An 18452-nucleotide genomic window follows, 5' to 3' on the forward strand; every position below is an offset into this window, starting at 1 on the left:
ATAGATATGCACCTGAATGCACAGAATGCTTATCACATAACACATGATTTATCCTTTGAACCTCCTAGGTGCGGTTTCTTGAGTGGCCACCTGTGTGCCGTGTAACACATGACCCAAGACTCCTTTGTAGACACGAGCATCCTTTGTAGCTCTAATACTCTCTCCCTGCCCTCATACGACTGACTAATAGGGGTATATTTACTAAAGTGTTTTTTTTTTACAAGTTGAGATGTTGCCTATAGCCAGAGGAGAAAGTATGGCGGCATGGGCCGGTACGGTGTACCATTAAGAGATTGTCAGCCGGTACGCCGTACCGACCTTCCCGTAGCTGCCGTGAGTGTGAATGCTTTTGAATTAATATACGTACGGCATAACAGGCCGCTGATTGGCTGAGAATCTGAGAATGGCTGTCTTTCAGCCAACCAGCGGCCTGAAACCATGGTAATGGCACCACTGCCTCTAGCAATCAATCAGATTAATCTTTTAATTTATCTAGCAAATTCTTGAAGTTAATAGCTAGAACCTGATTGGTTGCTATGGGCAACACCATCACTTCTAAAAACCAGCACTTTAGTAAGTATAGTAAGTAAGTACAGTATACCCCATAGTCTCCATTTACCTTGAGGTTTGCAGATGCCTCGCACTTCCCCGGGGTACCAATGTACCTCTTAGTACCGTTGTATACTCTTTTATCATTGTATCATTGACCATAACTTATTATAACATTATATTGCTGTCTTCTCCCTTTACTATACATTCGCTATCATGATTGTATGTATCCTGCCTCTCCTGCAGTATTGGTGACACCTGTGTTACTATGTTATTTCCATTTCAGAATTAATAAAGAGATATTAGGGGACAACATGAAGATACTGTACTGGCGAGAAGCCAGGGGCGTAACTAGGGGGCCGCAGCCACTGCGGTCGCTTGGAGGCGCGCAGGGCTGCGGGGGCACCCTAGCCGCCGCCACTGATTGAGTATGTTTTGTGAAGGAGGGACACGGAGGGCACAGCGCGCGCCTCTCCTGTGTGTCCCTCCTGGGTCTCCGGCGGCAGCGGCGTGTCTATTAAATGAAGTGCCCGTTCGTGAGCTCTGATTGGCTCACGTCAGAGGATCCTGTAGTGGCCTTATTAAGTCAGTTTGTTTTTGGTTTTTATTCATCGCTTCAAAATGCTTTATCCTCTGTCTGATGTTTCTCTACGCAAATGTAGTGGCAGTTTCGTCAGAGGATCTGACGAAACTGCCACTACATTTGCACAGAGAAACACGTAAGGAGTACTTTATTTAACCCAGCGGACAAAGTTTGCACCGGGATCGTTCCACTGACAAGCCAAGCCAGCGCACCCGTCATCTCACGCGTGCTGTTATCAGGAGAAGGAGCGCAATTTAAACGGCGGCCAAGGAACACTAGGATCCGGTAAGAGTGACCCACACACACACTATCTCCTAACACGGCTTCCTGGACATTCAGTGATCACACAGGGCACAGGTGGAGCATAGTGCTGCAGCGCTATAGAAGAACCGCAGCGCCCTCCCTCTGCCCCGCCAGTGAGCGGTATTCATACACTACAAATGGAGGAGACAGCTTAAACGGCTGCTAATGTTCATTTACAATTCTATGCCCTACCGCCACAATATTACTGCATTAAAGGACCGGATCAAGGGAGTTGAGTATAATTTGGGTTCATTACTACTCTGAACATCATTTCTAACTGTTACCGTCACCTGCTAAAGTGTTCATAACCTTTAAGTCACCACAAAGGATGATTCAAGGCAGTTTAACTAAAGTGCAATACAACAGGTCACCCAGAGACATTTATATGTGTGCTTTAATATTGCATGTTATATGTGTCAACTTTTATATTGTACTATGGTGGTCATTCCGAGTTGTTCGCTCGTTGCAGATTTTCGCTATGCTGCGATTTGTTAGTAAATGTGCATGTGCATGGTACGCAGCGCGCATGCGCTAAGTTATTTAACTAAAAACTTAGCAGTTTTGCTGTTGCTCGTGCAGCGCTTTTCAGTCGCACTGCTGATCAGTGAGTGATTGACAGGAAAGGGGCGTTTCTGGGTGGTAACTGAGCGTTTTCCGGGAGTGACTAAAAAACGCAGGCGTGCAAGAGAAAAACGCGGGAGTGGCTGGAGAAACGGGGGAGTGGCTGGCCAAACGCAGGGCGTGTTTGTGACGGCAAACCAGGAACTAAACGGACTGAGGTGATCGCAATCTAGGAGTAGGTCTGGAGCTGCTCAGAAACTGCAGGGAATTATTTAGTAGCAGTTCTGCTAATCTTTCGTTCACTATTCTGCTAAGCTAAGATACACTCCCAGAGGGCGGCGGCTTAGCGTGTGCAATGCTGCTAAAAGCAGCTAGCGAGCGAACAATTCAGAATGAGGGCCAATGTTGTGTTGATTTTACTGGTTATATCCTTTTAGGTGTAACTAATAAATTATTCATTTAACCATTACTAGCGCTCCTTTTGGTATTTTCAATATCTTATATTTTTTGTTTTAATTTCTTGACACTACAGTGGTGTCACTGGGAGCTGCTTAACAAATTAGAGGATTTTAATAACCGAGCATAATAGGTGATTATATTTAGCGCCAGGGATTTGTGTTTTTTTTGTACACTATCATATTACCATGTTTTACTTACACTCACCATTCTGATTCACAAACAATAAAAATGCCTCCCCATACAACCCTTTAACATTTAGGGGTATATTCAATTAGGGTCGAAAACTGCCGTCTGTCGAAAAGACGGCAGTTTTCGACTTTTTAAGGTCGAATAGTGATTCAACCTATTCAGACCCAGCAGTTTTTATTCGACAAGTCGTGGAACTCCACTTGTCGAATAGTATGTGAATCGGCGGTATAGCTGCTGACTCACGTACTTTTGAGGGAAACGGGGCCAAATTCGATAGGATTTGGCCCCATTTCCGACCATCTCAGTCCGACATAAAGAAATGTCGGACTGAGATGTGGGACCCAGAGGAGGAGGGGGGGGGGGGGGAAGAGCCGCAGGGAGACGGGGGACAGCCGCGGGCAGACAAGGGAGATCAGCGTTATAGCACAGTGCTGCAGCAGGATGTCTCACAGCCGCGTCGCTCACGGCAGCGTCCACCCGGCTCCAGCAAGTGAGGTCACGCTTGCTGGAGCCGGGTGGACACTGCCGTGAGGTCGGGCGGCTGTGTGACATCCTCCTGTAGCGCTGCTGTAGTGCTGCTCTCCTCCGTCTGCCTGCGGCTGTCTCCGCTGGTTTCCCCGCGGCTCTCCCCCCCCCCCCCCCCCCCCCCTTCCTCCTCTGAGTCCCTCATCTCAATTCGACTCTTTAAAAGTCGAATTGAGATGAGATTTGAATAGGGTTGTCGGAATGCATGTCGGAATGGATCCGACAGTAATTGAATATACCCGTTAATATTCTTACACAACCACCTCCATCCCCCTTAATCCTTTACAACAGTATAAAGTAAAAAAATAAAATAAACAAGTTCCATAACAGACATACAGTACAGTAGGGTTGTTTTTTTTTTGTTGTTGTTGTTGTTGTTTTTTTTTTAGAAAACTGTGAAGTTTATTTATTTTTGTTGTTTTTCTTTTTTCCATGTAGGACATGTTGCTAATCTATAATCTTGAAGGAAAAATCATTGTGAAAATAAGATTAGTAAAAGGGCTCCGATATGTACAGTGGGGGTCATTACGAGTTGATCGCTCACTAGCAGTTTTTAGCAGCCGTGCAAACGCTATGCCGACGCCCACTTGGAGTGTATTTTAGCTTAGCAGAAGTGCGAACGTTTTTATCGCAGAGCGCCTGCAAAAAAAAAAATTGTGCAGTTTCAGAGTAGTTCAAAACCTACTCAGCGCTTACGATCACTTCAGACTATTCAGTTCCGGATTTGACGTCACACACCCGCCCAGCGTTTGCCCAGCCACGCCTGCGTTTTTCCTAGCACACCTGCGTTTTTCCGAACACTCCCTGAAAATGGTCAGTTGCCACCCAGAAACGCCCACTTCATGCCAATCACACTGCGGCCAGCAGTGCGACTGAAATGCATCGCTAGACCCTCTGCAAAACTGCATCATTCGTTGTGCCCGTACGTTGCGTGTGGGCATTGCGCCGCATACGCATGCGCAGAACTGCCGTTTTTTAGCCTGATCGCTGCGCTGCGAACAAATGCAACTAGCGATCAACTCGGAATGACCCCCAGTATGCAAAACAACTTCACACTGGCTATGCAGACAGTACTATTATTATTACTAGTATTTTTGACTGGTCATGTTAGGTAGTGTGTTCAGGTTCCCCTGTCTTCTCATTCACCCCTGCTCTCCTTGGCTCTCCCATTGAGAGGAACGTGTCCCATCCGTCCATTGCAAAAGTGGGAGCCACTGGGGAGGTGGAGGGAGGGGATTAGCACACAGTCCCATGCACTTGACTCAGACAGACAATTATTGTATAGATTTGCTGAGTAAAGATGACCCCTGTCTATATGAGCTTACACTCTAAAAAGTAAGGTCATATGCGTGCGCAATGGTAGTCGGGACACTGGAGCAGGCGGATGGATGGGACGAGCAGCAGTCATAGCTGGTGGGGGGGGGGGGGGGGGATAGCAGAAAGAGGGTGATGTACTGGATGAAGCAGAGGGCAGGGCGGAGTAGGGTCACTTTACCATACCCTTCCGACTGTACCGTTTTGGCAGGTACAGTATCTTTTGTATGGTCTGTACCTGCCAAAATGGGCTTTGTACCGATTTTTGACTCTCCAAGTTAATATTGAAAGTATAGGAAATGGAAGTGGGGGGGGGGGGGAGCACACCCCTTTTACCCGTGGCCACGCCCCTTCCCTAATTTGAACCGGTTTTCATGTGTAAAATGTTGGAGGGTATGCTTTACTACTAAATAATATTTCTACAAGGTTCCTAGATCCTGAGTGATTTTGTTATGTATGTGAGGAACATTGGCTGCAAGTTATGGAAACACCTAGGGGTAAAATGTCTCAAAGCTTGGAGAGAAAGTAAGGGGTCTATGTACTACTAAGCCTTGGAGAGAGATAAAGTGGACGGAGATAAAGTACCAGCCAACCAGCTCCTGTCATTTTACAGACTGGGCTAGAAAGATGATATTTAGATATTGATCAGTTGCTACGGGCAACTTCTCCACTTACTTTCACCCCACAGAGATACTCAGATCCAGCTTCCATAGGAAGCGTAGACGTGTCCTCCTATGGCCTGGGAGGGAGAGAGCCTCTGTTACTGGCTGTGTAGCCAAAGAAGGAGCCAGAGTCAGGTGCAGCTATATGAAGAGGTCAGGGAGGGAAGTACGGAGGGCAGCGAGGGACAAAAAGATGTTGTCTACAAATTGGGGTATTTTGTGTTAGCGATTTATAAACTTTATTCTGAGGATTTCAGGATTAAACCTATTCTTGGGCTCATTAGATCAGATACCAGGGAAGGGTGAAGGCTATCCTGTCTAGTTCTGCTGCCCACTCTGAAAGACCTCGGGGTAAATTTACAAAGATGGGAGTTCTATTTAAGATGGGATGTTGCCCATAGCAACCAATCAGATTCTACTTCTCATTTATCTAGCACCTTCTAGAAGATAATACTTGAACTCTGATTGGTTGCTATGGGCAACATCCCATCTTAAATAGAACTCCAATCTTAGTAAATTTACCCCCAACATGTAATACCTTTAGTGAATATTGTATGGGGGGGGGGGGGGGGGAACTATGATAGGGGACCTTATAGTTTTAAGAAATGAATGGAATTCTATGTGCAATGATAAGGTGGAAAACCTCAATGGTTTGTCTGCAGAAGGAATGACTCCTAGTTTATCAGTTTTAGGGTCCCATTTATCAAGCATTGCGATATTTGCGTCCAGCAATATGTGATTGCAACAAGGGGGCTGTATTAAAGAGTACCAGCAGGGCCAGTCCCTGCGAGGTGCTGAGAGTACTACTGGGTCTGCTCCCAGTGGGCGGTCCCGCTGACCACACACGCACGGCGGGCACTGCCAGGGATGGTTTCCGGGAGAACCCTTTGCCAGCTAACTATGCGAAGTGTAAGCCTACAGTGGGTTATCGCCATCTTCAGATGTTGGAGGTAGACCTCCTTTAGCCTCAGCCTTCTCTGAGAGGACTCCAACAACAGCCTGTCTTTTGTATTCAGAACCACCTGTAGACAAAATATAGTGCCATGCAGCTAGCTGGAGAAGTCAAATGAAACACACACAGAACCTGGTGTAGTCAATAAGAGTTCTGCTTTATTGTTTCTTACATACACATATTTATACTTGTTCTAAAAGGCTCAGAGGAGTTTACCGTTTCACCTCAGGGTTGTGTCCTCTTCCTGATAACGGTCTTGTTCCTTTTTTTTTTTTTTGCTCTCTCTCTCAGACATGGCTTACCCACAAGTTCCTCTTTTTGCTCTCTCTCTCTCAGATATGGCTTACCCACAAGTTCCTCTTTTTTGCTAACTGAACATTTCATCATTCTATACTTTTCCTTCTCCCCAGCATATTTAAGCATATCATATATTAATGCTAAAGTAAGCTTACAATCTATTGAATATAACAAAATGGAGTAACATTGGCTTATTGCAGAATCACACTAATGCTTGCCCATCTACCTTACTCAAGATGGTGGTAGCTGCGAGGGCCAATCTCCGGAAGTTGCTAAATCTGACTGCTTCTAATACCCTATGGGGCCTGTGGCTGCCGGCGGTAATGGAGGGAACGTGGCAGGTAACGGAGATATCTGCTGTGGTTCCTCTGTGATACAGTGAGGGATACTAAATATTTGTGGTTAACCCCTGCCGTATGACAGATTCCACATTTACTGGTTCATGAGTTATTTATTTAGATGTATTCATATTTATTATAATGCCACACACTTTGTATTCCCTTTTGCTTTTTTTTTTATTTATTCTTTTCAGAAATTAAGCCACAAATATTCAATGATAAATGGACCCCTCAGCCAGAGTTGGGGGCCTATGTACTAGTCCAGTCAATTTGCCAAACTGTTACTGTTGACGATGGAGAGCGAGACTGGGTGGTAAGTCACGTGGGTGGCTGGTTACTAATTAGATTTTGGAATAACTATCATTCTGGCTGCAGGGTGAAAGTATTTGCCTTCTAGAATCCTATTAATGTCCACATAAGATTGGGAGTTAGACGTGTAATAAGGCAAAGACAATCCTTCCCATCCTGGAATCTTTGAAGGCTTTTTTGACATTATGACGATCTTGACTTTGTCTTCTGTGATGTCTAGAGGTCAGGGAGCTTGGAATCTGAAGGAGACCACTTGAGGATAGATACACACAGTTATGGAAATGATAAAGCAATACAGAATAAAATTTAAAGATCAAGTTATTAGAAATGATCATTCGGAGTTTGGCTACTTTTCATTTATTCCATGCGGTGGTTTTGCCACCTCTGTGGTGAGGGTCTTAGTTGGTCTGTTTCCCTCTCTCTGTGGCCTTCACACGTGTAGTGTTTCCATTAATGCTGTCTTGTAACTATTGAGGAAATAATCTACTACAGTCTCCCAGATTTCTAACTGGAATTATAGGAGTTTTTATTAATAGTTTTTTTGTTTTTTTTATGTGGTTGTTTGGCACAAAGATCCATAATCATTAAACACAAGAGGTCCAGGGCAGACACAGTCCTCACTTCTGGATAGACGGGTTTCTTGTCCGTTATGATGGGGTCACTATTCATCTCTTCCTGCACCCAGCGCGGCACCTCAAGCACCCAATCTAATAATTATAACCAGCCGAGTACAGTAGGTGGTTGGTTGGTGACGTTGTGTGAGCGGGCAGCTGTAGCCTCATAGCTGGGTGCGGAAACTCAGCCCGCTCCCCTCCATCTTCTTCTTGTATTCCTCATCAAACACAATATTCTGGGACACCAAAAAATGATTCTTCCAATCCCCGACTTCCCCTGATATAAAGAATCCAAAAACAATGGAATAAAGGACATGTAGATTCAGCACATAAGAGTAAACAAGTGAACTAGCAAAATGGCCTACGTCTAGTAATTACTCCCTTAATGACTCTACGGAATGTAATAGGAACCGGATTTGTGGCTACGTGAAATTTGGCATAAATTCTGGCGATTTGCGGGTACGTTTTTCCTGTAGATTGATGGAATGTAATAGCTGATGATTTGGGGGCTGAGAACCCGAGCTCCAGGCAATAGGTCCAATTCAGATAAAACAATGCAGTTGCTCGGTCATTCCTGGAAATAATTATATATCAGGCGCTAGAAAGGGCGAGGGGTCACAGACAAACAACAGACAGAGAGGGGAGGTGGTGCAAATCCCCACCCCTAAATTTCCCCGCAGCACACTATAAATTACCTGTAACCATACCTGAACCTATCTGGTAATAGAAATTCAGAGAATTAGTCACACAGGTCCAATTCAGTAAGGATTGCAAATGCTGCTAAGTAGCAGAATTTGCAATCCTTTGGATCACATGTTGGGGGCCTCACACCGCCATGCCCCCGTTTCTCCGTTGCCGCTCCAGCAACGCTCCGTCTCCACCTGCTGCCCCTCGAATGCCTCTGCCTGATTGACAGGCAGAGACGATCGCATTTTCTGCGGGGCGTCCGCAGAAAATGCAGGCGCGCGCACAGGACGGACAATCGTAAATTGCGATCCAACCTGAATTAGACCCTATGTGCATCAGGTTTACAACAAACACACCACCAACGGCTTGGCTATTCTGGCGCGGTGGTTTATTTGAAAAAATAAATACATTTAAAAAACATAAATCCCCCCCCCCAAGTGTACCCATCACTTGTGGTGAAAGCCTAGACTTGCAACGGTAAAATCGTGCGTATGAAGAGTGCAAGTTCTTACTGATAAGGCCGCTACCTGTACAAAGCTTTGCCAGCCAGGGCTGGTAACACTATAGCAGGGGAACCCACAGCTGGCTTCCTCCCTGGTACTATGGCATGGGGAGCTCACACGGCAGGTATCCCTGCCAGCAGCCAATGTTGGCAAACCTTGTGCTTATTGCGGCATTTTCTGGGGGGCACATAGAAACATGGAATTTGGATTGCAGATAAGAACCACTTGGCCTGTCTAGTCTGTCCCCATGGTCTTGGTCATGCCCAATTCTGGCACTACCAACGTAGGCCTTTAGGGCTAATTCTGGTTACATGTGGAAGTAATGGGGGAAGGTTGTGAGGGATACACACTTTTTTTAATGTATTCAATTTTTTAAGCAAGATGCCAGGCAGATACTGTATTAGTGCAGTGACCGGGGCACCTATTGCCAGAAAACGACGTTTGCTAACTCAGAAGCAATTATTTCAAAGTTCTAAATTGTCACGGATTTGTAGAAACAACAGAATTCTACCTTTCCTCAGGAAGGGAGAGATGGATTGGTCAAATATAACTGATGGTAGGGTGCTGAAGTTGGCCATCGGGTTTTCCTTCATTGCCTGGAATGACGTGTGGTGCCGAATCTTCTCAATGACCTCATCGGACAGGTCCTTCCCTAGGAACCTCATTATCTTCCTTATCTCTCGCTTTGGGTCCTGTCAACAACAGAGTTTTAGGGGTCTATTCATGAAGCAGTGAAAAGTGAGCCTGAGGAGAAGTTGCCCATGGCAACCAATCATCATTGAAGTAACATTTATAATTTGCATTCTATACAGTTTTACAGAGCAGCTGATTGGTTGCCCTGGGCAACTTCTCCACAGGCTCACTTCTCCACACTTTTCACTGCTTCATGAATAGACCCCTTTGTTACATAGAAACACAGAATTTCTAGGCAGATAAGAACCACTTGGCCCATCTAGCCTGCATTAAACATATATAAGTAGGGTTCATTGTTTTTCTTGGGGGTGGGGGGAGCCAATTAACATGCCCATATATTTTTGGAGTTTACGAGGAAACCCACACAAGCACGGAGAATATACAAACTCCACACAGTTATGGCTATAGTGGGAATTGAATTCATGACATCAGTGTAGTGAGGCGGTAATGCTAACCATACAGATTCTGATATTGTTACTTAGAACACACACACACACTATAATAGACAGATAGCGCCTCTTTGCCACTGTTAACTCCTTCCTCTGCCCACCACCACCTCCTCTCCCTTCCTCATTGTCTGCTCTTGACTTTGCCACTTATTTCACATCCAAGATTGACTCCATACGTCAGGACATCACATCCCACCAGTCCAGCAACCATCCACCACCCATCCCTTGCCACCCTCCCCTTCCATGTATCTGGCGAGGAAGTCGTGGCCCTCATACTTTCCTCCCCCACCCCCCACAACCTCCCCACTCGACCCTATCCCCTCCCACCTCCTCCGCTACTTCTCTCCTTCTGCCTGTTCCCATCTTGCCCATGTTCTCAATCTCACCCTCTCATCAGGCACTGTCCCCTCTGCCTTCAAGCATGCTCTTGTCTCCCCTATTCTTAAAAAACCTACCCTTGATCCAAACACTCTCTCCAACTATCGACCCATCTCTCTCCTCCCCTTTGCCTCCAAACTTCTTCAGCGTATTGTCTATAATCGCCTTACTGCCTTTCTTTCCTCTCACTCACTGCTTGACCCATTCCAGTCTGGTTTCCGTTCTCTTCACTCCACTGAAACTGCCCTCACAAAAGTCTGCAATGACCTCCATGCAGCCAAATCTAAGGGCCACTACTCTCTGCTTATATTTCTTGACCTCTCTGCTGCTTTTGACACTGTGGACCACCCTCTCCTACTGCAAATCCTTCACTCTCTTGGTCTGCGTGATACTGCCCTCTCCTGGCTGTCCTCCTACATCTCTGATCGCTCCTTCTCTGTCTCCTCTCATGATGCTACCTCCCCCCCACTTCCACTAACTGTTGGTGTCCCCCAAGGTTCTGTTCTTTGTCCTCTCCTTTCCTCTCTCTATACGTCCTCTTTAGGTGAATTCATTAGTTCTTTTAACTTCCAATACCACCTCTATGCTGATGACACTGAAATCTACCTCTCCTCCCCTGATCTCTCCCCGGCTCTCCTCACTCGTACCTCAAACTGTCTCTCTGCTATCTCTTCCTGGATGTCCCAGCGCTTTCTTAAACTCAACATGTCTAAGACTGAGCTGATCATCTTCCCACCCTCCCGCACAACCTCACCTCCCACAATCTCATTATCCATTGATGGCATGACTATCTCCTCTAGCCCCCAAGTACACTGTCTTGGTGTAATCCTTGACTCCTCCCTCTCCTTCAAACCACACATTCAGCACCTCTCACAAATCTGTCATTTTCATCTCAAAAACATTTCCAGGATCAGATCTTTCTCACCCAGGATGCCACTAAGATCATTATTCACTTACTGATTATTTCCAGAGTGAACTACTGTAATCTCCTCGTGACTGGCACCCCTGACAAATACCTCTCTCCACTCCAATCTATCCTCAATGCTGCTGCCCGACTCATCTTCCTCACCAAACGCACTACATCCACCTCCCCTCTCCTACAGGCCCTCCACTGGCTTCCCTTCCCTTTCAGAATCCAATTCAAACTTCTCACACACACTTACAAAGCTCTCACCCACTCCTCTCCCATCTACATCTCTGACCTTATCTCCCTTTACTCTCCCACCCATCCTCTTCACTCTGCTAATGCACGCCACCTCTCCTGTCTACTGATTACTTCCTCCCACTCCTACCTCCAAGATTTCTCACATGCTGCTCCCTTTCTCTGGAATTCCCTACCTCTCCCCCTCAGACTCTCCACCTCTCTACAAAACTTCAAACCGCCTCTTAAGACCCACTTCTTCACCAAACCCAGCCAAATCTCATCCTAACCCTCTGTTCCACGCTCTCTATGTACCCCATCTGTGTCACCCCTGTCTGTCTACCCCTCCCCTTTAGAATGTAAGCTCTCACAAGCAGGGCCCTCTTCCCTCATGTGCTTATCCTTTTCTTACTTTAATAATCCTCAACTGCCCAAATCCAGCAGTTTTTTGGCCACCTTGGAACTTATCTCTATATTGTTTACTGGTGTAGTTATGCTTAGTTACCCTGTACTTGTCCTATATTGTCTTCAACTGTAAGTCACTGGTTTCTTGTTTTGATTATGTGCTTATGTACTCTGTAATTGGGCGCTGCGGAACCCTTGTGGCGCCATATAAATAAAGGATAATAATAATAATAATAGATAAATATGAGAAAGAGATAAATATGAGATAGTGTCAAAGTCAGAAAAATATCATGATGCACACTGCCATATTTGCACCTCATGCGTGTCCCCGCTGCGCGTACATGCGCTCTCCCGTGCGTGCGCATACTCGCTGTTGCGTGCACCCGCAGGCGCACGGTATGCGCATTTACGGTAGAGTTTGTGCGCGTCTAGCGTGCGACTCGATCGTTACATATTTTAGCCATATAATGTATTTTGTAGATTATGGTCCCTTTGATAGAATCTGAAAGTTTAGTTAATGTAGCATGTTCATGGACAAAGAGATCCCTCTTTGTTTGATACGAAGGGTCAGACAGGGGTTACGCAGTGGTGTTTAGTATCCATCGGAAGAGTATTTAATTAGCAATATTCCGGTGTTGGTTTGAAGCGGATTAATCGCTCGTGCGAATAATTATGGACATAAGAAGTTTATGGACTTTTACTATTATTTGCACTTTATTATCCATGCGGCGGGAAACCTAGTTTCCCACCCACCTGAGCAGTTGGAAATAGTCACAGCCCACCTGTATGAATCAACCTATGACCTTTTGTTATAATGCGAAGACGAATTCCTGTGTCCAATGAACAATAAGAATATAGGGACCATTGTACTGTATTGTGTGCAGTGTATATAAGGGTCACCGTCCCCAGGCCAGCTAGTACTCTCTCTTCAACAGTTATCGCTGATAATTGGAGGACTGGATTCCGGTTGCGCCTGCGTGTGATCCCCGTATGGTATGTTTCTCTGTTGCCACTTTGTTACCCGTATATTGTTAGCCATTCACACTTAGTCTATGTATTTGTAATGCGATCGTTCTCTATTGTGTATATTACTGTCTAGATACTCTGTTAGAATTATATGTTAGTTTGTAGCGTATGACTTGTGAACTGTTTCTCTTTTCGAAATAACTTAAGACTCTTGTTAGTAAAAGGTGTTGGATCCTTAACACGGTATTGTGTGTTCATTATATTGCAAGGGGTAATAGGAGCGTCTCAAACCGCTCAAACAGCGTTATATCGCTACAGTGTTTTAGTACAAGGTTTACAGCATAAGAATATCCTTTCTGTGTGTTACATACAAGGTTTACCGATTGTCATCTTGCGAGCGTCTGCGCCGCTCGTGATCTTCTCGTGGTCTCGAGCGTCCGCTACGCTGTTAGCGTATCATTACGGTAGTCGGCAGCCTATAGCGTGCTTGCCTCTACGCAAGCGAACGTGCCGCTCATGCGTCTCATCCACGGCTGAACGTCTGGTACGCAAAGTGCGTACCCTTACGGTACTACATACTCCAATAGCGTACAAAGTCTCTTAACCTTTTAGAGTGTTTAATAAGGTAATAAATATCAGCATTCTCAATTGGGGCCTCGTCCGTCCTCCACACATCCATCCGCACTAGCGAAAACAGACTTTATCTGTCAGCAAAGGGCGGGAACACAGTATCCTTTCGTATCCGTATTGGTGGTGAGGGATACAGTAGTGCTGGCTAGATAAGCGTCTGTTTCGCTACGCTGTAGGAGTGCTGGGGTGGAACCCGGAACCGGAGGTAAGAACAATACGCTATTATCTTTTAAAACTGTTAATTTCTGTTTTTGCATACGCACACACGCACACATCTAAGTAGAGAGAGCACCACTTTCCGTCAAACTCAAGTGACAGGTCGACACGCCTACAATTATGCAAATCATGCCTTAACCGCGCCCCTAATTATGCAAATCACGCCCTAATCACTCCTCCGACACTCCCACTTTTCCTCCCCTTCTGATGTTGTTTTACCGGAAATAAGCTTACAAAAGGAGTTATAAGCGTAGTTTAATCATTGAAAAGCCTCCTGTTTATTAACTGTTAGATGATGCAGCAATGTATATTACTTCCAGTTGATTTGTGTGTTGTTAACTCTTAGTTGCACCAGTAAATGTTATATCCAATTGATTTATAAAAGAAGGCTGCAAGCTATGAGCTTTGTTACAGATAGCTGACCTATTAATGGCAGGGCAAACAGACGTATGTGTGCATTAAGAGTTCACTATATGTGTATTTTAAGCTATGGTGTTTGTGACAGATTAGTAAATTAATGACCGGTACAAATAGACGTGTCATTTGTTTTAATTAGTAGTTGACATAGATGTCTAGGATGTCCTTACGTTGTTTACGTTGTTACAGACAGATTAGTTAATACAATATTGTACAATACACATAGACGTGTCATTTGTTTTAATTAAGCGTAGACACAGCGGTCTAGGTGGTCCTTATGCTTTTTTATATTTAGAGCTATTTGACTGATGCAAACAAGAAAGTTGCAGGGGTAATTAAGTTCTGTTACTAGGGATATGATAATTTGTAAGACTGGGGAATTTGCTAGTGACCGAAGGTTGAACTAATAGGGCAAGCAGACATGACCAGACTTGTCTGGTCATTAATTAAGGTCTATCAAGAGTGCTATGAGAACAGGAGTTTGTAATTGACTGGTTGTCGGATGTAAAATGACACACGCTATGGATAATGATATATTATCAATTAGCAGCGGTTGGTGGTTAAGAGATATAGAGAGAGAACCATTTTAACTGCGCTGCAGTAACACGACTGGTAATAAGCATAATACTTAATTGACGGTTTATAGATGCTAACCAGTATTGATAGAGCCTAATGGTTAGCAACAAGTAGTACAAATCGGTAAAATCATTCTGCGTCATATAGGAACTAAACTGTTTTTATCATTTGACGAGCGAAATATTTTAAACATTAATGCCGTTTCACATTTGAAATGCTGTGGCTACATTATCAATACTTGACAGACATACATATTAAACCTAAATGTTGCTAAAATATAGCAGCAAGATGGCGCTAAGTATATATATATATATATATACTAATATCGTTTGTAAAAACACAGCGTGTTTATATTCAAAATGTTGGCATTGCTTTATGGAAGGTAAAGCCGTATAAATTAATTGTATAACATAAACAGGTGTAAAATTATGTGTTTATTAATAAATAAGCTGTTTTTTGAAAATCGATTTGTACATACCCCCTATAGCTCCACCCGAAGGGTCTGAGTTTTGCATGTGTCAACAACATTTCAGCTTTATAAGGAGAGTCCTGTAACCATTCCATAACAGCGTTGAAATCTATCACACAGAAGATACTGAGTCATTGCAACACAAAAAAGTGCACTTGTTCTTGCAAACTTGGTGTTTTTTTAATGCAAACAGCAGCAGCCATTTTCTCAGTCTGGATAAGGAGGGGTGGTACTGGCTTTGTTCTGCATGCTGATGCTAATAATAATAATAATAATAATAATAATAATCAGTTTTATACATTGATAAATGCACCACACTGCATTTGTCAGGAAGTATTAACAGTACCATGTCCCAGTTGGGGGTTTGGTGTCCCCGTCCTCCTCTAGGCTGGAGAATAGGCAGCTGGTAGAACGCAAGCATTATTGATTGTCTTGATGCATAGGAATGGCACGGTATTGGTAGCTTTGGATAACCAGTTTCATCATACAGCGGGCTTAGTTATTATTCATGCATATTAGCATTTCCCTATTTACTTTCAAAACACTTACTAAAAATAATAAACAATTAGGTGTAAAACATATTTGATTCCCCCTTACTCATTCTGCCGGAGACTACCTGAAATAGTAGCAATCTACATGATCCCCTGAATAGTTACTCAATCTCCCTGACCAAAAATAAATAAAAAAATCAGCGATACATACATTCAAAAGAGATCAGCTGCGACATTTCCCTGTATTGGTTATAAGGCACAATGATCCCTATGGTCGGGATTCCGGCGTCGGTATTTCGACCGCTGGGATTCCGGCCGGCGGCATTTAGTACTGATACCCCAATGGCCACATGCATTTTAAATAATGTTTTATCGTGCCCACGTACAGTATATGGAACATAATGTAATAAACAATACACAAAGAAATACGGCAAAATAGCATTGTCTTTTCTTCAGCAAGTAGATTTTGCTAACTTTGGTTATTATTTACATTTGGATGTAAGTCCTTTTCATGACACGACTCTCAGATGTAAAAGTACGCGTCCGCGTTGATATGTGTTAATTTCACAATATCACTGAAATGCTTTTTCAAAAGTAGGAAAGTATGATGTAAAATGAAATATTTGTTGTCTACACATGGCAGTGGTATCTACAGCTCCCATACACTGCTGTGTTTAGCATTCTGGGATATTCCGTGTTGATAGACCCCATTTGAATATGCTAACAGTATTAGCATTGGAAGCCCTGAAAAAAATAAAAAAAATGTGTATATCGCTGCATACATACCACATATTACTGTGTATTACAATGTGTATAAAAATGCTTACACCAACAATGTTGTCAGGCAGTGCTTAGTCAATTGGTAATACGTTGGCAGTCGTTTACTCTAACTCTATATCCCTAGCGCACTGTTACCAGCCTACCTCCTGTTCCCTGCGCTGTTTGGGCTTTCTCAAACTGGCTAATATTGTTACAGACTGTTACAACTTTACACGCCGGAATAAATGTGAGATTTTGTATGTTACACAGGTTTAATTCGTGGTTTTTTACAGACAATTCAATTTAAAACATGTTTCAAACGTAGCCGATTATGCCTAGTCATGGATCGGTTTTAATTATTTCTGCAAGATGATGTACAGTATGTTGGCTTTAATAAAAGCAGTTGTCTTAACTGACCGATCTAAGTATTTTGGTAGGCCTTTCATATACGGCTCAACAACTTCTTTAATAATGTCATGTTTACATTTAGCACTGTGGCTCACAACTTTAATGGGTTTTAACAAATATCCGGTCTTTTACACCCCAATGTTCTCAACATCTTACCGTATCTTACCCCAATCAACGCATAAAGTTGTATTTCAGCGTATTGGTCTACTTGTTCTGTATTTTGAATTCCAACAGCTATGTCGGTCGTCCGTGGTAAAAATATTGGGTGTTGCTGCTACACAATCAACCGCTGTAGTATTACCAGGAATTCCTGCAACAAATATTAACATTTCAACAGAACTATTCTGCTGTTCTTGTGTCATTGTCTCTATTTTGCTGTTACAGCGGACACGTTACTGACGCTTGATACAGTTTGTAACGCAATCCTAATCCGTTGAGGCGCATCATCTTCGGAATACGACAATTTCTTTTAAGATCGGTAAAATATTGAATTATAATCTTTGTCGTTCATTCTTGGTCGATGCGGTCTGTGTTTGTTGGGGTTGATACAGTCGTGATGTATCCCCATAACCAACGTCCTAGCATTTTTCTTTAGGCTGTTATGTCCGATCGAGGGCGTTGCAAATTGTTCATTCGCCGTTTCAGCGACTATTGCGCGAATTGTTGTTTTGCCCAATTATGCCAGGACAGTGCATTAGCGCATCTGTAACATTGCAACTTGGTAAGCTAATGGGATTGATATATGTGAATGGTATTGAATGTGATTTAAAAAAACAAAAACAAATCAACTCTAGGGAACAGGTTATATAATAGGTAGCATGTATCACCATACCAAGGTTGTTATAATCTCCAGGGCAATTCCACGGGATATTTATCCTATAATTTGGGTATAATTTTTAAACACATAATACTATGTGATCATGTGCAATCTGCCTATCTATACCAGTATTATGTGTTCCGGAATCATAATATATATGATAAATATATAGCGTTTAAATAAGATACCGCATTCTCACACTGACATACATATGAAAACCGATAATAAGCAGTTCCGGCTGCTGTAATCCTTTACATGATGATTTTGGTATGTACACATATACTACAGGTCACTAAGAAGATATGAATCATGATATATAAGATCGCTAAACAAAACAAAAGAGATCTGTAATGATTTTTGACTAACTAGTTAACTCCGTATACAGTAATCATATAGGTCCCCGTGTCATATAGATATGTGCTTGGCATAAATATTCCCAAACGTTCGTAAATCTAAGATGTTTCATGCATGTTGTACCACTAAATATTGTAAATAGAATAACAACATGACAGATGATATAACTGAATTTATCATGATGAATCTTATATATTCCTATATTTTACTAATGTAATACCATTATGGGGTATAATTTTTAAACAAATATTACTATGTGATCATGAGCAATCTTCCTATCTACACCAGTATTATGCGTTCCAGAGTCATAATATATTTGATAAATATATATAGTTTAAATAAGACACAGATGAGTTAAATTTAATAGTAACAATACTCATATGTTATGTTGGTAATAATGTAACGGGCTATTTTAACATAACAGATCGTATTTAGGAA

General features: G+C 43.2%; 1 protein-coding gene across 4 annotated transcripts in view; it reads right to left on the reverse strand.

Moving 5' to 3' along the window:
• Window positions 1–6233: 6233 nt before the first annotated feature.
• Window positions 6234–18452, reverse strand: part of LOC134945811 (sulfotransferase 1C4-like) — a 53390-nt gene continuing 41171 nt past the window's right edge. For all 4 annotated transcript variants that reach the window (XM_063935323.1, XM_063935321.1, XM_063935322.1 and 1 more), the window contains 2 exons: window positions 9357–9537; window positions 6234–7932 (listed from right to left, as the gene is read on the reverse strand). In XM_063935323.1, the coding sequence (XP_063791393.1) occupies window positions 7820–7932; window positions 9357–9537 (294 nt within the window). In that variant the 3' untranslated portion in view covers window positions 6234–7819. The remainder of the gene's footprint in view (window positions 7933–9356; window positions 9538–18452) is intronic.

This window comes from Pseudophryne corroboree, chromosome 7, assembly GCF_028390025.1.
Source record: "Pseudophryne corroboree isolate aPseCor3 chromosome 7, aPseCor3.hap2, whole genome shotgun sequence".
Taxonomy (NCBI): domain Eukaryota; kingdom Metazoa; phylum Chordata; class Amphibia; order Anura; family Myobatrachidae; genus Pseudophryne; species Pseudophryne corroboree.